Source organism: Aspergillus brasiliensis (assembly GCF_001889945.1).
Source record: "Aspergillus brasiliensis CBS 101740 unplaced genomic scaffold ASPBRscaffold_4, whole genome shotgun sequence".
Lineage (NCBI taxonomy): Eukaryota > Fungi > Ascomycota > Eurotiomycetes > Eurotiales > Aspergillaceae > Aspergillus > Aspergillus brasiliensis.
The window spans coordinates 592,380-615,234 of NW_027137445.1; the positions used below are offsets into that span (position 1 = coordinate 592,380).

Consider the following 22,855-nt stretch of genomic DNA (forward strand, 5'->3'; position numbering starts at 1 on the left):
TGCTACGCTAAGTTACAGCCCACCAGCCGCTCAAGAGGAGAGAGCAGCAGCACCTTCCTAAAGCAGAAGAGCGGCAGCGTCTTCCGGACTTGTCAAAGCGCTTCGGAGTTCTTCCTCTTACATCTCCTTTGCACGTGAACAGACAGTCAGAAGAGTCCGCAATTCTATCTCACTATTCCTCTGGAAACGAACAATTGCCATGCGATACTCAGCCCAACTACACATGCACACACATTAAAGCGTCACTTCAACAGCAGATCTACTATCACCCAGATTCTAGATAGTAATCATTCCGGCAATCGCTGCGCTCATAAGCGTGCTAATGGCCCCTGTTATCATTGCACTTAGCGCCACGCGAGATACATCTCCTGCCCGTTCGGGAGCCAATTGTGCCAACACCCCGATTTGATTTCCCAGGGAGCCGATGTTCGCGAACCCGCAAAGCGCGTACGTGGCTATCAGTCTTGATCGCGGCGACAAGGATTGGTATTGCGGGTCGGCCTGGAGGGCTGAGTATGCTACAAATTCATTCTGATGTTTTTTTATCTCCTGTTAGAAGTGGATACTGGGTATTCGGGAAGTTGAGTGCGAAGTTGAGGACAGAACGCTTACCATGACAAGCTTCATGCCGATTAGTTGCGCTACTTTCAGAAGGTCGTCGTCACGGGAAACACCCAGGAGAAAGGCAACAGGGTAGCAGATATATCCCATTATGAGTTGAATGGTCAAAGGAGGGTCGTTAATATTGAGGTAGCGTCCCCACCAGGTGAGGAGGCCGTTGGCCAGACCGACGAGTGAGATTATACAGAGTAGGTTGGCGGTGATCATGCCAGCGATTTTGATACCCATCCAGGCGCCGTTGGCAAACGCATGAAGGGCGTTTGCGGCTTGATGCTCTTCGTCTTCCGGGACGATGACACGGCCTGCTGTGAGGGTATCCTCTTTTTCGGGCCAACGTAACTTGGATGCTGCTAGGGAAGCGGGGATGCTCATGACACAGGAAGACACAAGAGCTTGGGGATTGACGCCCATGCCGATATATGCGATGAGACCGGAGCCGGCGATGGTGGCAAATCCAGAGGTCATAATTTGATGGATTTCAGCCATGGTCAGATGCGGTACAAAGGGCCTTATAAGCATGGCTGATTCCCCCTGTCCGATGAAGGGAGAAGCGGCTGCAACAACCGCCTCTGCCCCGGACACACGCATCGACCAGAAAAAGAACGTGGCAAATTTGCGAATGAACCATTGCAACACGCCGGCGTGGTATAAGAGCTGAACAAGAGATACAAAGAACATTATTGCAGGGATAACACTGACGATGAACCATCCTTTATGCTTCTCAGCCCAGCCTGTCTCGATGAGGAAATCGACGCCTTGCTCTGCAAATCCTAGTAACCTCTGGGCAAGTGTCGATATGAAGTTGAAAATGTCGTATCCCGCCCGAGTCCGCAGGACGAACAGAGCCACGAGGAATTGAACTAGCATGCCGACGATGACGGTATGCCAGACGATCTTCTTGCGATCCCGAGAGAAGAGCCATAGGATGAACAAGAAGACGACAAGTCCAAACAAGCTAACAGCTCTGTCGGCTCGCTTGTTATCTGGCGTATCTCCAGAGACAAAGCACCCGATCATAATCACGGCAATTGTCATTGATGCTGCTGCTGGTATACGTAACCTTGGAGGCACACGGCTCACAAGGCGAGGAATGGTCTGTTTCCATATCCAAAAAACTGGTCTTGTGAGTACAGAGATGGGGAGATATAAGAACAGAATACGCAGGGCGATTGCCAGATAGACGAGAAAGGGGATTAGCCATCCCAGGTCATTGCGATGAAGGACGAGCCCCATAACCCACCAACTGAGAAATAGAACTAAGTCAGCTTGCTATTATATGATGAAAAAAGGTGGCAATTAAACTCACCCTGTGAAGAGTATCAAGATGCCAGCATATACCACATGCTTGCAATACCTGGACATGCAACGCCGATACAGTCGCCGGGGAGAGCTACTTATGTCGGCTTCTTCGATATCACTTTCTTTGTTCTGGTGTTCTTCTTTGGACTCTTTTTTCATGTCTGGGGCACTGATGACATTGCCACAAGCGATCTCCGGATTACCTGCATGAACATCTGCAAACTCATTTGAGATGCTGCCAGCCTGCGACATGGTCGTGGTCTTCTGGCTAGTTGCCAGGACTTTTGCATCTGTCATCGTCTTTCAGGTAATAACTCTTCGTGGAGGGGTTGAGTTAGTCACGGATCCAAGGGATAAGACGCTGTCCCATGGTGCACCTGCAAGCCTCTCGTAGGAGATTATGCGGGGAAGAATGGCACGCGAACTGAAGATGTCTTATGATGGGCTTACGGTAAGACACGTCTAATCAAGACAGGGAGACACCTTAGCAGCTTATCTTGGTCCAAGGATAAATAAGCCTTTGAGGTTGTACAACGTGGATCCGAGAGCTCTTATCAATTGGCAAGCTGCATTATGCTAGGGATGGCGTCACGGCCACTCCGGCGGTCTACACTTTATACTTTGCTATCTCAGTGTCACCTGAAAGGTTTGCTGCTTGCTGTTAGTGACTGTGAATCCAGGAACAAACGATTTTGCGGGGATGCTTGTTTCACACAGTTAATCGTGCGGAGCAGTGTAGGTTTGTGAATGGTCTACCTTCCGGCCTATTAGTGCCTTGCACGGAAGGGGCTAACTAACTATTATGCTTCTTGATGACATCGCTATGACCGGTCACATTGGCTCACTAATTGTATCGGCTTGCAATGCATCTCACGTCGAGTACTAATTGAGCACCCGGTCGTAGCTTGGATATAGTCAATTTGATTGGCCGGAGGAGCCGTGATCTGCGCTGTGTATCCCAACAACCATCTCTATGCACGCTGCATCAGGACTACCTGGCTGGCTACCATTGATAGAGACTCGGAGAAATATGACGTTGCAGCCAAGATTCACATCGCAGATCCATATATGCCATCAATACGCTTGGCTATGCATTTAGATGCTCCCTGGAGGCACTTCGAGGAGATAGTGTTAACCTTGAAGCAATAATAACATGCAGCTCAAAACAGTTGATTATTCAGTCTCTTAGAATCAATGGAAATGAGCCTATTTGCTATGCGTTCTTATGTAATTCACAGAGGCGCGATCTAGGTGATATGGATCCACAGCTAGTCATATTTCTGAAGCATTTTGTGCAATAGATGATGTGTGGCCTACGAGTACTAAGGTCATGGTACCCTGAACGTCTTGACGCCCGGATCGCACGCAAAGGGGATCAGGACATATACTGTATGGGCTGCATCTTTTTCCCTCGCGAAAAGCGTACGTGGCTCCTCTAGCTACTACTCGTACTATTTGGATATTATTGTTAGTTATGTAGTTAGCTTCCACACCTCTGCTTAGTGGGATACTAACGCTAAGAGCAGTTATATATTCATTTTCCGATGCTACTAGTAGTCCTGCTAGATGGGAAATGGGACATCTGCACAGCAGAACGGACCCTATACTGGAACAGAGCCCAGATTTCGCAAAGCATGTTCCCTACGTCTGAATGGCCTATTCCCGCATGCGGCCTGCGACTTGGGACGTTGCATCGGAGGGAAACGGCAGGCGGGTTGGAGCAGGGAAGATCGTTGGACTGTGAAACGGGGTTGTACAACCCGGATGTTACTAGTAGGTATATATTGCCATTGACTACCACCGTACCCGGGTGTGACTACGTTCAATGAATGCTGAAAGTATCAAGACGAAGAAATTGATGTACTGATCAGTGTGAGATACACAAGGCAGGATTTCATAAAAAAGGATTGACGGGTTGGTGGACGCAACCGGTACATATCAGTCCCCCATCGGTATACCCTTCATCCAACACCATTTGCAGCTGAATAATTTAAGCTAACCCGACTAGTCAAAAAATTCGTATACGGCAGTCACACACTGCCCGTGTGAAGAAGGGCAAGGAGACAAAAAAGGTCGTGCCCGGGATCGAACCGGGATTGCTGGAATCAGAATCCAGAGTGATAACCATTACACTACACAACCTGTTGCTGTGATAGACGGGTTTTCTTTTAGTAATACAAGCTAATTAGCAAGGATCAAGAGACAGGCGTTGTGATATGACCTCATTGTTTTCGCCAGCTCAAGGTACCTGAATCGACTTCTACCCCGCCAATCTGTTACACACGCTACAATATGCATAACTTGCACCACATGGAGTCGCAATCGAGTGAGGAGTGGCAACTCGAGGAGGGTATTCCTCAAGTTGACGATCCTTTTATCCAGCAATATATGCGGGGTCGGAGTTCGCTCATCTTGGAAGAACAAAAGCAGCGGCATGGTGGGTAGTATCACGCTCCAATGGTATACTTGGACTTGGCTGATTTACGATACCAGATTGCAATCTCACCAAGGCTTTGCCTCCAACAGCTGCTAGAGCTTGTAACATTGTTTCCAAAATCCGCGACCAGGAGCTACACCAACTGTCTTCTTCGTTGGGTCTAGATGATGCTCGCTTTCCCGAGGCCATGTCCCTTGATTGGGATAGCGTGCAGAAGACGAAGCTGTGGAGAATCGTCAAGGCGATGCCTAAAGGCTCTCTATTGCATGCTCCATTGCATGCCATGATCAATGCAGATTTTCTTATCGATGTGGCTTTCACTACCCCAGGAATGTGTGTCTTTGCGACGCAGCCTTTGATATCCCAGGGTGACTTGGATGAGAAGGCATTCGCCTTTCAATACTCGTCGGCGGCGTCAAAAGACGTGGCAGACAGACCTACTGTGTGGTCATCTGCGTATGAACCCTCGAGTCTCGTTCCATTGAGGAAGGCGGCCTCTTCTTTTCCATATGGGGGAGAAACTGGGTTTCGTGAATGGCTGCGAAGCCGATGTATCCCTCAAGCCGGGCGTGCAAGTTATCATAACCGTGCAATGCCGCTTGTCAATTCCCTGCTCAGCTATGAGCCTATTCTGCGGGCATGCTTGCGACATGTTTTTGCTCGGTTACGGAGCGATGGGATCAGATACGTGGAATTCAGGACGACTTTTACCTTCCCATATCGCAAAGAAGGGGAGGATATCCCCGAGCAAGGCCATAGCGATTGGTGCCACGTGTTTCAAGAAGAACTTGCACGATTCCAAGGAACGCTGGAAGGGCAAGGATTTTACGGAGCGCGGATTATATGGGCCTGTCCGCGCTCATTGTCAAAGAAGGACATTGTTGAAAACATGAAAGATTGCATCTTGGCAAAGTATGATTACCCAGATACGATTTGCGGGTTCGATATGATCGTAAATAAGGGTGATCAGAACTCGCTCACTGATCTGGTTCCCATACTGTTCTGGTTTCGCAAAGAGTGCTCTGCAGAGGGATTGGATATCTCGTTCTGTTTCCACGCTGGCGAATCCTTGAGAACTGGAGGAGACCAAGGTTTATTCGATGCTATCTTGTTGGGGGCGCGGAGGATTTGCGGTGGGCTCACGCTCAGCCAACATCCATTACTGGTCGAGCTGATCAAGGAGAAAAAGATCCTGATTGAGTGCAGCCCGCTCTCAGATGAGATGCATGGACTCACCGACGGTATACAGACACATCCTCTCCCTGTTTTATTATCCCGTGGTGTTTCTGTGTCTCTTGGTACCGATGCGCCGGGTCTGCTGGGTGAACCGATTGATCTAACACGGCAGTTCTGGCAAGCGGTTCAAGGGATTGACAGCATGGGTCTTACGGGCCTTGCAATGATGGTGGAGAACTCCATCCGGTGGAGCTGTTACCAAGACCAGCCATCGGCGGAGTGGCTGTCCGATCTTCGGGAAGGGATCTTGGGGGAGGGAACGAAGGCTAGCCGTTTGCAGGAATGGTATGCAGATTTTGAGAAGTTTTGTCAGTGGGTTACAGAGGAATTTGCGGAGGCGGAAGGTGAGGAGCAAGACTAGTTTATTATCCCACATTCCACCCATACTGTGTTGGGTATCATTCTTCAAAAAGTTGCATTAAACTTCATTATGAAGAGAACTGCTTAGTAATGATATGGCGGTATGCCAAGATGAATAAGCAGAACGTGCTTGTTGCTGCAAAGCAACAAACGCTTGCAGCATTACAGGAGAACATTGCCTCATCGCAGCAGTCGTTAGTTCAACCGGTCGCAGGTAGAGTGGAATTCAATGTAGACTAGACTAGAGTATGATCAGCATCCTGGTGAGCAGAATCATGTCGGCTGCTGCATGTTTTATTCCAGTGAAGTTTGGAACTCCAGGAGAGCGGATGACGGACTACTCCACGAGCCAGTTCGATCGGGGGGACAAAGGAGAGATCCTGCAGCAGGATGACCGTTGAATTGTTTCCTCTTCATCAGTAAAATTTTCTTATTATTTACTTTTTCCACTCTCGTGGTAGTTATCTATTGAGTTATTTTCCGTCCACCACCGTTAGACCGAGGCTGAATTAGTCTATGAGAGAGCCCACCAGACCCCGAACGAATCGCTCTTTTTGCCATGCTTCAGCTGGCAGTTGCTTGCCCGGCATTTGCACTTCAGCCAGCTGTTCTGGACATTAACGCGGAACCGAGCGCATCCTCTTGGTTGACAATTCAAAAAAGCCCTCCATGAGGCGATAAGTTCGACGTAGGTGTGAGTTGTCATGGTGTGATTTGGGGAGCCCCGGCCCAAGCTCCGCCTGACTATTGCGGTTGATCTTCGCTATCTCTCTCCTCCACTAGCGCCTACATCCCCGAACGTCATCCTTCCCTCCGGCCCTTCAGCAAACCCTCCGCATTTGTTTCCCCGACACCTGTTGTGCTGGTGCCTGTCCAGGAGCAAGGCATCTCTCAACTTTTCCGATCGTCTCTTTCTTGTCCTTGTTGCCTTATTATGTTTTTGCTCAGATGACAGTTGCCATCTTCAAATGAGCCCCCGCCGGCTCCTTTGCCCCCCCACAAAATGGCCTACTTCTTGCCGTCGTTCTTCCAGAAGCGATTGCTCCGATATGCATTATCTCGTCTCGAGCTCGTCGATACAGAGGCTCTTGATCTGGACAGTCTCGGTATTCGCTGGGGACAACGAAGTACCGTGGAATTACGAGATATTGGGTTGAGGCTGGATGTGAGTGCACTAATAATCGTGCCCCCCCGATGAGCTCTAGCTTTCCTGGCTATCATCAATCCGTTGCTGTTCCCCCACTGGGATTTCGGCCATCCGGCATGTGCTAATCAGAAACTCTATACCGAAACAGAAATTATCTACGCTTCTTCACCTTCCTGTCTCAAGTGAGCTCGTGAGCGCTCGTGTTGGTTTCCTCAAGATCACCGTCCCCGCGGATATCTACAGCAGCGGCATCATCTGTCAGGCCAGCGGCATCGACGTCCATCTGAAACTACTTTCCGACGAGACTCGCCATGCTGGACAAGGCGACAGACCAATGGGATCTGGTCCCGGTCATGACTCTGGCTCCGATCCGATCATCCCCAATCCGACCGACCTCGCCCAATCCTTCCTCCAAGCTGAACCAAAGGAGGAAAAAGAAGAACTGAAGGCTGCCATATCGTCTCAATCCCAGGTCCTTCACCGTACACCCACCTCAGGTAGTGACGATGAAGAGGAGCTTGGTTACGGCAATGAGGGGGTCTCATTGCCCAGTTTCGTTGCTGCGTTCCTCAAAGGTGTCGCAGACCGTCTGCAGGTCCAGGTGGATGACATAGCCATCCGGGTCGATATGGAAACGAAACAGGATGCACCGCTAAAGAGGCAGCCGGAAGATAAGCCTGACTTGGTCACAGGGTTACTGACTGTTGGACAAGTCAAGGTGGATGCTGTGTCTTCACCATCAAGTGAGGATGAGGCTTCATCGCGCAATCAGCGAAGGTTGATCTCCTTCTCTGATATCAATGTCGCCTTGGTATCGGAGCCTGTCGTTTTCTCTAATTACTCAAGGTTCACTGCCCCGACGTCTCCAGAGAGTACGTCTCCAGCGAGTCTTTTGCAGCCAAAGCCGAGCCCTCCCCCGAGCCATGTTTCGTCCCCGCCGTCTGAGCACGCGTCTGAAGAGGACACCGCACTAGATTTGACAAGGTCGATAGTATTCGAGCCAACTCGTGGGATGTCAGAATCGAAGATAATAGAACAATATGCGCCCGAAATGGAAGGATCTGTGTACACCTATGACGGCAGATTCTCCGACGCCGACACAGAAGAAGAGACCAGGAGCTATGGTTACATGGAAGAGTCGCAGAACCTACCAGTTGACGATGAGATATTGGATAACCCTGCGTATCTCGATTCTGTGATCGATTCGCATCTTCATGACGATGAGCTTGATGGCATAGGTCACTTTTCACCGGAAGTCGGTCAACGTACTTTGGGTAATGAAGATACCCCGCGCCTTCGGACTCCAGAGTTGCACGCCGTCGGATCAGCATCACACTACAGTGATACACAAAATGCTATGATCCTTGCGCCTAGGTCACAGGTACCAGTTGTCACTAGCCTCGCACAGGATCAGCTGCAATATCCTGAAGCGGTTGATGTTCCTACTCGACCAGCCTTGCCCGCGATAGAGCCAGGGGTTGCTCAAGATCCCCAGCTGTATGCCGATAACCAAACATCGCCTGTTACCTCTGTACCTCCTTCGGAAGCGAGTAGTACAAGCTCAACATCTGGTTCTTTCAATCAGGAGGAGCTTTCCGAATCAAGGCTCTTTTCTACTGAGGAGGCACAGAGTATGTACATGAGTGCTATAAGCCATGACTCCATGTCTAGAAGCTTCATGCCGAACATTCCTGGTGCCTGGGACTCCCCGGAATCTACGGTTGTCAGGGACTCACCTGCTCATGTGCACCATGACGACGGGCGCGACATACATCATATGGATCAGGATCATGAGGATGATGAAGAAGCGATCGCAACCCCCAAACTCACTGCTCAAGCAGGGTCGCATATCTCGCAAGAATGCCTAATAAGTGATTCTCCTGAGGCACATGGCCCGACTGACAAAGGATTCCCCCAAGGTTCAACAGGCCTGAACAAATTCCCGGACGTTGCAAGGCGGTTCTTCAGTATCGACAAGGTCGTCATCTCTATACCTTCCGTGGATGAAGATGGCGACGGCGCGGACGACGCCCCATCTGCGTCCTACACTGAAGAAAACACTAGCGGTCTGGAAGAGACCACGGCGTGCTTGCGCGATTCAGTAGCTGAAGACTACTTTGCGCCTCCTGGCAGGAGGGCTTCTACACGAAGTCGCAGTGATACGATCAGACCAGCCTCATACGGGTATGAGTCTTCTCGGCCTTCACAGAGTGACGGGCAGACACAGTCTAAACGGAGCCAGAACGACATGGAGATTGAGGTATTCTCCGCGGAACTTCAATTCGACATCGCCATCGGTTGGCTCGTGCTCAAAGTTGGACACAAGATTCTCCATGCTTTCAGTAATGATAGCGAGGTCAGCCAGAACACAAGCCAGCCACAGGAAGTGCAGAAGCGACAGGCTATCAAGTTGGCTCTTCGCAATCTTTCAATCAAGTTTGTCGAGCATGTTCCAGGACACTCATACCCTGGCGAAACAGATAGCTCACCATTGTACGGTCTCCTGCATAACGAGATCTTGTTGCAGACATGCCTGTCGGGTCTTGAATCTCACCTTTCGATCGACAAAGACATCACAAAACTCCATCTGAATATAAAAAGGTTCAGCCTCGGATTCGCCTCTGAGCACTTGATCTCGTTCAGCGAAGATTTCAAAATGCGCGATTCTGTTAGAGACGTCCTGTCGGCTGAGCAAGGGGATATCGACCTCTCCATCACAAAGTCACCTGATTCTACCACAGTCAACCTAATGACACTTCCTTTACAGCTCAATATGAACATACAGCGGCTGGAAGAGGCGATAGGTTGGTTTGGCGGACTGAGCACGATTTTGGAACTTGGAAATTCGATCTCGTCGGCTTCATCTGGGAAGGGACTGAAGAACGAAGCCCCGAAGCGTCCTCGTGGTGTACATTTCGAAGAGTTTCCTCCGCCGACAGCGAGTGAGGGGACGGGCTCGGCACCTTTAAAGGTCAATGTTAGGATCGGAGGACTTGCAGCAGATGTGGTCGGAGAGACCCACTATGTCAAGCTGAGGACTACAGCTGCCAAGATCATTAGCAGGCCTAGTGGCATAGCAGTGCAGATAGACAAGGCCAAATTGAACGGCCCCTTGCCTTTGGACGATGCTCGGGACGCTCCCGCCAAACTAAACCTGACCGATATCAGAATCGAGTACCGATTCTCTCCGAAGGAAGAAGACTTGGATCGACTTCTTGGCTTAATCACTCCGTCCAAGGATAAGTACGACGAGGATGATGATATAATGCTTGATACGCTCTTTCGCCAGCGGAGGCAGGGTTCTGTACTCTGCGTTACAATCTCTGGTGCACGGGTGGCTGTTTCCCGAACCACTGACCTTGACTCCATCTCCCAGCTGGCTGATGAGTTAAGCCGGTTGTCGAATGTCACAAAGTACCTACCAGAAGATGACAGGCCTGGTGTTTTGACCCTTGCACTGATTCGTGAGCTTGAGGTTCTGGTACATTTAGGTGGGAAGGTGGGGGATATGAGCGCGATTCTTCGGAACACCGAGTTAGCGTTTATTAGCCTACCGTCGCTCATTGCTGCGCAGCTGGGCTCCATTACAGTTGCTAGAAATCGGGACGAAGAACTCGTGGGCGAAGCGTCGGCAATCGGTCACAAATCCAGCGTAAGCCAGAGTCCACTCCCGGTTTTGATGGCTCGCTATATTGCGGATGAGATGGACCCCACGGTCAAAGTGAAGTTACATAACTTCCGCGCAGAATACAAACTCCCATCTATCATCGCCTTCCTTGGACTAAGCGACGATATGACTACTGGGGATGTGGCTGCCAACATGGCCAGCTCTCTGGCCAACCTCGCTGAGTTGCAACCTCCACATCACGATGTTCAAGCAGCGGAGAAAGGGGAGCGTTCTGACATCCCTTCAAAGCCTATAAAGTTAACGGTTGACCTTCGAGACTGCGTGCTCGGTCTCAATCCGCGCGGAACCGGTGCAAAGGGTCTCGTAGTGCTCACCAACGCCAAGTTTTCCGGCGCGATACATGACCCCGTGTCCTCTGATGCCACACTAGAGCTCCGGAAAGCATCTGTCATGATCATAGACGATGTGGCAAACGTGGGATATGCAGACAATGTTCAAAGAAGAAGCTCCGCTCCTCCACACAGCAACCAGGTGCAGTCTTTCATTGAGCACGGCTTTGTAACAGTTTGCACAATATCTTCAGCCACGGCCATTGTCAAGATAGTGCGACTGAGTGACGATGGAGCAAAATCTCTCGATGTGGAGCTTAGAGATGATCTGCTGATTCTGGAAACGTGTGCCGATTCAACGCAGACTCTCATAAGCATTCTTAATGGGCTTCAGCCTCCCACTCCTCCGAGCACAGCTGCGAAGTACCGTACGGAGGTCCTCCCTATTCAGGATATGCTATCTTCCTTTACCGGAGATGCTTTCTTTGCGGACACGCCGGAGCCATCCGGAACGACGGATTCCGCTGATCAGGATCAGGGAGAGGGATATCTGGAAGATGAGCGCGACTACGTCAGTGACTTCAAACATGTCAGTGCGGTCTCCGAACATGGATCTCTGACGGAAGGTATGATGGCGGGTTCGAACGAACTACTAGACAGCTTCCACTCGCAGTGCCATGTGTCATCGAGTCTCTCCGAGCTGGACTTCCGCGAGGATCACTTCGCACAAAAGTCTGCTGTTGGCGGTACAGCGCATCGATGGGATTCCACCCATCACACCTACGGACTCCCTGACGACTCCAAGCTTCAGAACAGCCCGCTGCGAATTAGAGTCCGTGATGCGCACGTCATCTGGAACTTGTTCGACGGTTATGACTGGCAGCGCACGAGGGACACCATATCGAAAGCTGTGAAGGATGTGGAGCGGAAAGCCATTGAACGGCGTGCGCGTGCTGGCAGCCGAGCATCTCCCAGCTTTGACGATGAAGAAGAGTCTGTGATTGGGGATTGCTTGTTCAACTCGATCTATATCGGTGTTCCTGCCAATAAAGATCCCCGTGACATCCGTAATGACATCAATCGTAACATCGACGACCTCGCTAGTGAAACCGGAAGCTACGCGACCACGACAACTGTCACTGGGGCCACAGTCCGGCAAAGCCAATCGCCCTCGGTCCGAGGAAAGAAGCTGCGCTTGTCTCGAAGCAAGTACCATAAGATGACATTCGAACTCAAGGGCATATGTGCGGACCTGGTCGTTTTCCCACCTGATTCCGGGGAAACGCAGAGCTCATTGGATGTTCGCATTAAGGACCTGGAGGTGTTTGATCATGTTCCCACTTCTACGTGGAAGAAATTCGCAACATATATGCACGAGGCGGGCGAAAAGGAAAGTGGGACAAGCATGGTTCATCTGGAGATCTTGACCGTGAAACCGGTACCTCAGCTCGCTGCAACCGAGATCGTGCTCAAGGCGACAATTCTCCCACTGAGGTTGCATGTTGATCAAGACGCTTTGGATTTCATATGCCGCTTCTTTGAATTCCGAGATGATTCAGCGCCGACTCCAACTGCTCCGAGCGATGTACCGTTTCTACAGCGAGTCGAGGTGAACGCCGTTCCTGTCAGGCTCGACTTTAAGCCCAAGCGAGTTGACTATGCGGGACTAAGATCTGGCCGAACAACCGAGTTCATGAATTTCTTCATACTGGATGCAGCTGACATGACCATGCGACATGTCATCATCTACGGGGTGTCGGGCTTTGACAAGCTTGGACAAACGCTCAACGACATCTGGATGCCAGATATTAAGAGGAATCAGCTCCCAGGCGTGCTGGCTGGTCTTGCTCCCATCCGGTCTCTAGTCAATGTGGGCGGAGGAGTGAAAGATTTAGTGGCCATACCTGTGCGCGAGTACCGCAAAGACGGTCGCCTTGTACGAAGCATTCAGAAAGGCGCATTATCTTTCGCGAAGACCACATCGAACGAGCTGGTCAAACTGGGTGCCAAGCTTGCTATCGGAACTCAGACGGTCCTTCAGGGCGCCGAAGACATCCTCACTGCTCCTAATGCTCCGGGAGCTGGCGTAGAAGACGAGTACGGTGACGATGAAGAGGCGAAGAAGATTTCCCTATACGCCGATCAACCAGTAGGGGTGATCCAAGGTCTCCGAGGCGCATTCCGGGGGCTGGAGCGCGATCTGCTTGTGACACGGGATGCCATAGTAGCAGTGCCTGGCGAAGTCATCGAGAGTGGAAGCGCCAAGGCCGCCGCAAAAGCTGTCTGGAAGCGTGCTCCAACCGTGGTTCTCCGACCTGCAATCGGCGTTTCCAAGGCCGTGGGGCAGACGCTGCTGGGGGCTGGAAACACATTGGATCCTAGCAACCGGCGAAAGATGGAAGACGTAAGTTTTATACCAGCCGACTGAGAACTGACAGTATGCTAACTATACTTGCAGAAATACAAACACCATTAACGACCTTCCGTAAACTATATCGTTCGGCAATGCTTCCCGCGAGTTCTCTCTTCCTGGGATGGTTTTGGTGCATAATTGATTGGGACATCTACTGGAGCAGGTCACACATTCCACCTGCGGGCAGGTTACCTGGGACTGATTTAATGATGACTATGACGGATGATTCTTTGCTTAGCACTACTACCCCTTTTGAGTTTTTTTTTTTTTTTTTTTTTTTTTTCTTTTTGATACAATGATGGCTTTGTTAAGCATGACTTGGTGTTGGACTGTTGATAATATTTGACTAAGATTGGCTATCAAGTGGGATTGTTTTTGCGGCAGGTAGACTGGATGTGAAATATGAAGATGCTAGATTATGCCAGGTTGTAGTTGCATACTTTCTTTGGATATCTTATGTATTGTGGATAGTGTACAGTAGCCCAACTAAATCAAATATACCCTAAGGGAACAGCAATATTCTTATAGTCTTCCTCATCTCTCTTTTGAGCGTACGCTATAGAGGCAAGTTGTCTTACAAAGTAGCAGTCAAGATCGTAAGAAAGGGAGAACCGGCTTATCTTTCAGCAGTGGTTCTGTGGTGGAATGACTACGAATGGACAGTGGAGCATAAATAAGTATGCAGCAACATATCGGTGGCCGTTCACAGTAAGCAAGTCCTTATCAATGACATCTTTGGACTGTACTACGGTGAGTGCTTGCTGGACTTCCATCGGTCGTGCTGCTGTTCCTCTAAGATACAGTTAGCCTCTCTCTATAGCGCATTGAGGGTACTTTTACTCACCAGTAACTATTGGGACACCAACGTCGCCGGAAGCTGATTAACTTGGACTTCACTTTGAGTAGATTAATCCTCCCTTCCGACAAGGGTAAATGACAAACTACTAACTAACTAACCTGTCCTATCTGACTATCTCTCTTGATCCCAACATTTATACATCGAGTTTCTATGGAAAATGGTTCACTCCTAGCCCAGCCAACCGATCATCTAGATTTCTTTCGAAGAAAAGTTCACCACCGATCGCAGTCTCCCTCATAGCCCCGTGGTAGTGCAACGTACTTTTGGCTTCTGGCACATTTTCCGACTGACATGTTTTTGACTGAGCCGTTGAAATAACTAGCTCATCGGCTCCGGGGGCGGGAAAAGCTCAATTTGGAGTCAAGTTGAGCCATCACAATGGAGATTATGGCCGTCACCGCTGCGTTTTGTGATAGATCCGACGAGTCAACCATTTCTGTAGTGGAGTCGGAGCGCTCCATGTATGTGGGTTCTGTGTGCAGGCTAGAGCGAGACTGCTGAGATGAATTGGGGCCATGTAGATACATCCCAGCTATGGAGATAAATGAGACGCGACACTGGCAGGCAGATGCGGGTGTGGAGTTCGTACGGAGATCCGGCCAGCCACACTAACTAAGGCCGGCCGGTCCGGCCGGTCACGTCTAGATAGTTAGTAGTTATCTACTGCCCTCTTGGCGCGTCATCTGAAGTTACCGACTTATTAAGTTCAAGCACTCTGTGAGAGCTTTCTTTAGAAATTGGCGTATCAATCTGAGACGAGTTAGCCTCCGAGGCCCGTGCGAAGTAAAGTACCGAATTCGTGATGCTTCCATGGTTCAGGTTCATCGCAGATGTAACTTCCTCTAGCAAGTGGGTCCAGTGAGGGCATTTAGACCTTGAAAATACGAATTGACTTCTTTGTTTGAAGCTGTTGCTCGTGTTGGGAACCGTCAGCCAACTATCGAGGTTGAATTGAACAAAAGAATGACGCTTTCATTTGGTTGAAGCTATGGCGCATGGATATTATGCTTCGGAACTTGTGCCTACGCGGTTGTGCCTTGTTCCTCGGCTGGCGGCATAGACAGACAGGGCACCAATCAAGTGTTTGATACTTTCTTGTCAGAATTCCTTGTTCCTAGAATGATGCTCTCGGCAGTGCTCGTGTACGGAAGCTGTGCTGTAGCTCAAGGTTTTGGGATGATGGTTCCGTGCAACTGATGTTTTCAGGCCACTAACCTTATGGTTTGCTATACATGTTCCGGTGTTGAAGGAGAAGAGATATCGTTGACCGCATAGTATAGCCTTATTTAGTCTACTGGCGGCCACTATTTAATTTTAGCTCACTGCCTCACTTGGCGAACCACCGTTCACGTTGCTAATTATTTTCAGTGACTCCCGCATGACAAGATACAAACCGACGACAGAGATAGCAAGCACATTGGACAACAGATTAGGTCTCCTAGCTTACTATCGATCGCATGATGTTATCAGTGTAGACTCAGGGGTAGTTGCATGAAGTCATCTGGAGCTCATAGATCGGCTTCCAGTAACTATATCCGAAGAGATCTAGACTGCGAGAACGCGTCCAGATTCGATCTGGCGACAAGGCAAAGGTGATGCGGTTCGTATCCGCTGCCCAATACATGACACAATCCATTCATGGGTCTTGAGTATTGCTCGGAGTAGAGTTGTGTAGAAGACATGGATGTGACGGCAAGAGAAGTGTCACGGATAATTATCCCATTTGCCGTAATAGTCGATGTCGACAAGATTGGTTGGGGATTTCGCGCTGCTGACCAGGGCTGGTAACATTGAGCTGGAGCTTCCGAATGTGGTGAGGAGACGGAGTGTATAGAGATACTGATGCGTTATTGGGGGTTTCCTCATTGACGTTGTCAATTGTATAGCCAATGATAGGGCTTGAGTGCATGAAGGGCAAAGGCATCTCTAGTCACCAGTCATTGGCTCGAGGACCTGACATTACTACTTACTAAAAAGGTAGCCACACAGCGATGGCTCAGTCTAGGCCTTACTATCCTTCAGTCTTCTGCACTGCCTCGAAATCTGGGGTCTGCGGGCAAGTTCCACCAGAGTTGCCTGGCATTTTACTAAGAAACTCACATGACATGTACTAAGCTCCCTGAGTAACGATCAGGCGTACCACAACTTTCAGAGTGCTTTGTGAAACACTGGCAGGTACAGCGCTCTACACGAACAGTCTTGATGACGTTTCCACTCTTGCAGTTTCGGTCAACGTAGTTCAATGGAGAGTGGTTCCCTCTCGTGGCTTATGAGATGGCGGTCTTGGCTTCGTTGGTGAGAATGCCACGCTACAAGTCGGTTGGCCGAACGGAGAAAATCCGAGCTTGGTGCTAAAATAGTACCCTGACACAGATGATGTAGAGTAGAAATTTCCTCGATGATACTAGAGTTCGAGTCGCATTAGTATATCAAGTTGTTTGCGGCACCTCAAACAACCTTAACCAAGGACTGTGGTATCGAATGGCGATCAGGTCACCAAGGTGTTTTGGGGACGGGACAAAGGCCTGGAACGGGAAGAGAGTATGGAGTACGGAGAGTAGTAGAGTTCGACCGAGTGGATCAGAAACCGTCAGCCTCATTGAATTGAGAGGGAACCATCGTAGCCACATATGATGTATGGAAAACTCAAATTGCAGACGGATTGGACGTATAGCATGGCTCGGTTCGCAAGAGTGATGATGTGAGGATGCCTAGTGTGACTGGACACATATGAACGGGGGGGAGGGAGCAAAAGAAAGGAATGGGCAAAGCAGGCAAATATAGAAGCGGACTGACTTGAATGCGCCCGACTTATGAAACACTTGGAGTTGACCACGTTGATTGGCAGTCGGGACGATGATCGGGGAAAAGGCTGCGGACGAATGGGTGGCCCCGAATGGCATATCTCAAACCATCTAGGATGGGAAAGGGTTGAAACAGGATCGTCAGGAATGTAGATTGGTTACTGGTGAAGGTCATTCGGATGGTTCATGTCTTTGATCAGGAGGTAAGGGGGGGAAGGGAGGGAAGAAGGAGGATGAGGAGGAGGCAGAGAACGAGACAGTCAGAGGTGGGAAAGAAGGGAAGGGGGGAAGAAGATGGGGATGTGCAAGTTGGAAGTGGATGAGGAAGTGGAAGTGGAAGTGGAGGATGATGATGACGCTCGGTCGGGGAGTGGATGGATGGACACCCTCTCACTTTGTCGTTCTCCTACTTGAGTCTACAACGGTACATAATTGATGGATGGTAGTAAGTACCACCGTCGTACTTTGTCTGGATCCACCGAGAGAGAATACTACTGTCTGTTCTACTGTCTGTCTACTGTCGACTAGCCACGCAGTTGATGCCCAAGTGGGCTGGACTGGTCATGTTTTTGAGACTGAAAACGGAGCCATCGCCCTGATTGGCTGCGATGCACGTCAACTGCAGCTTGACCTGGCAGTCAAGTGACGCTGCTGTTTCTTTACTAGTTACGAGTAGTTAGTTAGTTGGTGTTTCTTTCATCAGCCCATGGCCAGTTCTGTCTTCTTCAGGGTCTTTCTTCGTTTTTACCGTCGACTTAATTACTTACCTACTTACTACTTACTTACTCACCATTCCTCGCACGGTCATCCCAGTAATTCTGATGATTGCCAGGTGCGATCAGTAACTACTACTTTTATTACTTCCTTCTATACTTTCATTGTATTGTGTTACCTCCCTCCTCTATACTTCTTACCCAATCCAGTCAATTGAGACACCTTGTCTCGCTTTCATTTAACTCCCCTTTGCTCGACCGTCACATCAACGTGCAGGAAATATGCTAATAGCACCGTTGCCCTGCTACTACATATGACAAAAACATCCTGTGTGGATGTTCAAAGAAAAGGGGAAAAAAAAAGAATTATTGATAAAAAACATTAAATCCCCTAGACCCAACGAATAAAACAATCCAATTGTGCTGCTCAATGCAACCTCGCAAAATCCCCGGGTGGTTCTCGGTCTCGTTTCATTCTTAACCTTCATCGACTGGGTTCTCAGGTACTACTACTTTCCACCTTCTGTTTTAAGCATCAGACAACCGGGTTCGGCGATGCCTGGCGTGGCCATAACCATGGATATTTGGTCCACGGGCCATGGATCTCTACACCAACAACCCGCCATGAACTCAATCTCGACATCATCAATTCCCCCCGGTCTCGACCCTGACCCTCTACAGTTATCTACCACGAGTCCGGCCATGTGCCAGCCCGCATTCCCAGGCACATTGTCCCTTCACCACTATCGCAGACAACTCTCCGACAGCGACTCCTTTGTCTTGGACAGTCAAGAGGGGAAGATCCTGAAGCGCAAGAACGCTGCATTACACCTAAATCAGACCCCAATGTATCCGCATCACTCCGCGCATCCCTTCTCCGTGTCGTCCGCGGCATCGAGCCCTCCCCCGCTGTCCCCGTCTTACTCACCCAGCGCTATGAGTGAGCAGGGGCCAGAGAGTCTGCGTGGGTTCGCCTGTAAGTGGCTATGGTTTCACATGCAAGAGTGGCATAATGCATCGGACTGCTGACAGCTATCCCAGTGTCGCCGAATGTAGAACTACATTCATCGGACAGCCCGATATGCTCCAAATCGAACCCCCACAGGCTATTAGTAGGTGGAATCTCGACCGCACTTGCATCTTTCATATTAACATGGGGTATGGCAGGACACATTTCGTGACAGATTGGAGAAATATCCGGATTCAAATCCAGACCAGGAAGGCTCCTTTCATAAGCACACCCGAACCCGCTCAGATTCAATCCTCTTCAACATGAAGAATCGAACTGCAACTGTCATCGATCATGGCACCTCGTTCGAAATCGTCAATCCGCATGAATCTCTCAACTTCGCTCGCATAGTCTCATTCATCGAGGATGTCGACGCTTATTCATCTCGCGACTCGACCGGCCACCAGCGGGAATCGTATATAGAGACGACTGAAGAGCGGCTCATGATATCTGAAGAAGAGTACCTTCGGAACATTGCACCCTTGAGTCCAGCACCTGAGGAAGACGAACAGAAAGTCCATGAAGAGCTCGTGGGCGATTCTCCACACCAGCCTATACCATCCATCTCCGAGCGCCTACAGCCCAAGAGCTCCGAAGACACGGAATCACGATACTCACGATCGCCAAATTACACACAACGTCGGCCGCCGCCTCTGCGACCGAGGGCTTGGACCGATGAAAGCGATCTGGGGGAGCCGGGCTCCCCCATCCACGAAGACGGGGATTACCCGTCGCCAATGTCATTGGCACGTCCATCCACGGCTCCCTTCCCCATTGACGGACAGAAGTACCCAGCATCGCCAGTTTCACCCTTAGCAGGGTACTACGACATGAATCTCTGGCAAGGAGGTTCTTACAGTCAAGACGGACCGGGCTTACCCCATCCGCTGTACTCGAACCCTCCGTCCCCCTACGCCAGCCCTTCACCGTTCCCATCCCCACACCAGGCGCAGAAAATCCACATCCACCACAACATCTCCAAGCGATCGCTCGAGAAACGCAAAAAGAATAACAAGGCCAATGCGGGGCCACTAAACCCGTTCAAACGGCTATACAGCATGTTTCGAAAGAAACGGCAGTAACGCCAAATTCGCTTCTGCAGCAACACTCATTCGATACCCTCACCGCTCCTTCAACTCCTTCTCTCTCTCTTTTTTTAACCGATTTATTGCCCCCGCAGTAACTTCAGCTCTGCTTTATACTTTCGGCTACGCCACTTTCTCTCTATATGCCGGGTCTGCTGCTCGCTTGCTGCTTGCTTGCTTACCTGCCGTTTCGTCCGCATGTGCATATGCAGCATCCATACATGCAGATATGCAGCCATGATTGCCTGATTTGCCCCATTTTATTGATTGATTAATTGATTGATACTTCATGGGCCACACGTATCCTGCCTACCCTCGCCACCCAGACATAATCCCTCCCCAATTGCTCGATTGTGGTTTTCATCTCCGGGATGTTCCTTTGACAGGAATCCCGCGGAGCTCGTTATCCTTTTTCATTGTTGATATTGAAGACTGGGTTATGATGCAATGCAAATAGATCTCTTTCTTGTCTTGTTTCTTGTTTCTCCTCATCACTGTTGTCGTGAAACTTTACAAGCAGTTATATTCCCGCTATGCTTCATGCTATATGCTTATCGTGTATCACCTATGGTTTATATGGCTACCACCACTACTACTATCGAGACTGAAAACACAACGGGCTGAGATGCAGATCAGATCAAATCAAAGCCGACCAGATCGGACACAAATCGCTCATGTGATAAACAGTAGTGAAACACCGGTAAACGGTAACGGTAACAGTAACGGTAATGGGTAATGGGTAGTGATAAAGCGTATATTTACAGTGTGTAAATCTGTAACAGAGACAGGATAAATATTTGGGACAACACAACAGGACGGAAGAAAATGGAACAGTACCAACGTAGTAAGACAAAGTAACCGGTTACACAATCTGGGTATCTTTTCCTTCTCAACATGCACACAAAAAGCCCGAACCCTGAGAGATGATGATAAATCCAACAAAACAATGAAAATATCATAAAAAAAAAATGAGAAATAATACAATAAGAGGAAGGAGATAAAGAAGGGAAGAAATGTATGGAAAAGACAGAAAGAATCGAGGAGAGAATGAGAATTACTCCTCCGGCCCCTGCTCCACCATAGACGCCAACGCCGCACTCACAAGGCTCTTCCGCCTCAACCCCTGCTCATTCTTCTTATGCATTTCTCGCGATGAGCAGTGATAGTTCTTCTCAATGCGATGTGACGACGCCAACGCACTGACGCTACTCTTCCGACGTGCCCGGGTCTCCGGACCAGCTGATTCCGCTGACGCCGCCGAAGAAGCCTGGCCACGGAACCGATTCCGCGACAGAGTCAGGGCCCGTCTCCGCGGCGATGACTGCGGCGGCAGCGAACTGGGGTGGTAATCCTCTTCACAGATGGAGTCTCTGCACATGGCCGAACGCATGATCTCGTCATCGGACACCAAAGCACGACGAACCGCCTCCACATCAGACTGGTTGCATTGTAGACGGGAGATCTGCTGTCTTTGAGCGCGAACGGTCCAGGCATCTGACGATGGAGCGGCGGTAGTGGCGTTTCCGCCTAGATCAATGTTGTCGGCTACGGGGAAGTCTGCGGGCACGGAGGTTGGGCTCAGGAACGGCGAGCAGGATTGCGGAGAGAGGGAACCCGAAGTCAAGGACTCGTCATCGTGATCGGTGTCTGGCGGGGTGAGGACGTAGCCCGGGAACTTGGTCGAAATGCCCAGATCCGATGGGGTTGGGGAGGCCGGGCGATCGAAGCGACCGGCTTCTTCGGGCTGCAGGCCGTTCGGGTTCTGAAGAGTGTGCTCGTGGAGTTTCCGCGTCAAGGTGCTGATAGAGAGCCGCTTGTGATCGTAGGCAGAGAAAGGCACGGAGGTGGGTGGCTGCTGTGCGGAGCGGAAGTATGAGGAGCGTGAGCGAGACGCGGTCCGGGGAAAGCGATGGGAGCGCGGGGAGGGACAGCGCGACGACATGGGAGAGATGAGGGAACTGTCGCTGTCGACCATGAGGCGGTCGTCACCATCAAGCGCCAGGCGCGAGGGCCTGGTGGACGACGGAGACGAGAAGGAGAAGTCCTCAAACATGATGACGGAGTCTGTTGTCTTGGGGTCGAAATCGGGACAACTTTTGACAATATCTGGCAAAAGTGCGAGAGAACCCTGTGAGGCCTGTTTTACCCGGACCAGATGGATGGAATGAAGATGGTGGTCGACGGATGTAGGCTATCTGGACGTCAGGGGAGCCCTGGGAGGAGGGGAGGGACGAGAGAGCGCGCGTTCCCGAGTGCAATATAAGGCGAAATCGCACAGTGGCCAATTCTCGTATCGGGTGGGTAGAAAAGGGACACGGGAGTCTAGTTTTGGGAGACGGCAGGGCTAGAAAAGGAAAAGGAAAATTAGAAATATTCCTCTTCCAAAAGAAATAGGAAAAGAAGGGAACGAATTAGGCACGTCGAGTGACGGTCGAACCTTGGGATGAATCTGGACGGACGCCGTGGGGAAGCGCCGCAGGGAATCAATCAACGGCAACGGTTTGGGGGGGTGTGTGGATCAGAGAGAAAAGGAGAAAGGGGAGAGAGAGACTCGAAGGGAGAAGAAGTCGAGGAAGTAGGGAATCACCGACTGGGCCATGTTTCCAAGCCATAATAATAAAGGAGTAATGCAGGCCCCCTTTTCATTAATCACCGTATTATTGTTGCTAACTTGCTATTGCTTTTCTCGCCATGGCCAAGAGGAAGTGGCAGTTTGTATTCCGTGCACTTGCAAAGAGAAGACAAAAAAGATGCCTTGATTGAGTGAGTCTTGCTGTTCTTCGAGAATTCCAGTTCAGTCTAGTCCCTGTTCGGCTCTAGCCGGCCATGACTCAGCCAGGCCGGCGTCTCTTCGGCTTCTCCTTCGTTTCTCTGCTTCTTCTGCTTCATCTCCCCCATCGGCTGCTTCTTCCATC

The 22,855-nt window shown here is 50.2% G+C and overlaps 6 protein-coding genes and 1 non-coding gene across 7 annotated transcripts; 3 read left to right on the forward strand and 4 right to left on the reverse strand.

Moving 5' to 3' along the window:
• Positions 1 to 114: 114 nt before the first annotated feature.
• Positions 115 to 2,234, reverse strand: ASPBRDRAFT_205543 (NupC/NupG family nucleoside CNT transporter). Its single transcript, XM_067621743.1, has 3 exons — positions 1,928 to 2,234; positions 613 to 1,864; positions 115 to 531 (listed from the first exon to the last, which is right to left on the reverse strand). Exons 1-3 carry the CDS (start codon positions 2,215 to 2,217, stop codon positions 277 to 279), a joined length of 1,797 nt encoding a protein of 598 aa, XP_067480515.1. The 5' UTR covers positions 2,218 to 2,234; the 3' UTR covers positions 115 to 276.
• A 1,756-nt stretch (positions 2,235 to 3,990) lies between these two features.
• ASPBRDRAFT_t127 lies at positions 3,991 to 4,062 on the reverse strand. The gene has a single exon. It is a non-coding gene; the product is annotated as a tRNA-Gln (tRNA).
• Positions 4,063 to 4,230: 168 nt separating this feature from the next.
• On the forward strand, positions 4,231 to 5,954 carry ASPBRDRAFT_121485 (putative CECR1 family adenosine deaminase; the record flags this gene model as incomplete). The annotated part of the gene is made up of 2 exons (XM_067617430.1): positions 4,231 to 4,357; positions 4,414 to 5,954. The coding sequence occupies 2 exons, from the start codon at positions 4,231 to 4,233 to the stop codon at positions 5,952 to 5,954; spliced, it is 1,668 nt and encodes a 555-aa protein (XP_067480516.1).
• Positions 5,955 to 6,476: 522 nt separating this feature from the next.
• Positions 6,477 to 13,750, forward strand: atg2 (putative autophagy regulatory protein Atg2). The gene is made up of 3 exons (XM_067628448.1): positions 6,477 to 7,118; positions 7,249 to 13,461; positions 13,516 to 13,750. The coding sequence occupies exons 1-3, from the start codon at positions 6,957 to 6,959 to the stop codon at positions 13,531 to 13,533; spliced, it is 6,393 nt and encodes a 2,130-aa protein (XP_067480517.1). The 5' UTR covers positions 6,477 to 6,956; the 3' UTR covers positions 13,534 to 13,750.
• A 2,549-nt stretch (positions 13,751 to 16,299) lies between these two features.
• On the reverse strand, positions 16,300 to 17,049 carry ASPBRDRAFT_498816 (uncharacterized protein). The gene is made up of 3 exons (XM_067626442.1): positions 16,787 to 17,049; positions 16,430 to 16,733; positions 16,300 to 16,336 (listed from the first exon to the last, which is right to left on the reverse strand). Exons 1-2 carry the CDS (start codon positions 16,957 to 16,959, stop codon positions 16,559 to 16,561), a joined length of 348 nt encoding a protein of 115 aa, XP_067480518.1. The 5' UTR covers positions 16,960 to 17,049; the 3' UTR covers positions 16,300 to 16,336; positions 16,430 to 16,558.
• Positions 17,050 to 18,401: 1,352 nt separating this feature from the next.
• Positions 18,402 to 19,937, forward strand: ASPBRDRAFT_122785 (oxidoreductase, short-chain dehydrogenase/reductase family; the record flags this gene model as incomplete). The annotated part of the gene is made up of 3 exons (XM_067617544.1): positions 18,402 to 18,822; positions 18,888 to 18,958; positions 19,014 to 19,937. 3 exons carry the CDS (start codon positions 18,402 to 18,404, stop codon positions 19,935 to 19,937), a joined length of 1,416 nt encoding a protein of 471 aa, XP_067480519.1.
• A 991-nt stretch (positions 19,938 to 20,928) lies between these two features.
• ASPBRDRAFT_40938 (uncharacterized protein) lies at positions 20,929 to 22,452 on the reverse strand. Its single transcript, XM_067624458.1, has one exon. The coding sequence runs from the start codon at positions 21,991 to 21,993 to the stop codon at positions 20,995 to 20,997; it is 999 nt and encodes a 332-aa protein (XP_067480520.1). The 5' UTR covers positions 21,994 to 22,452; the 3' UTR covers positions 20,929 to 20,994.
• Positions 22,453 to 22,855: the final 403 nt, after the last annotated feature.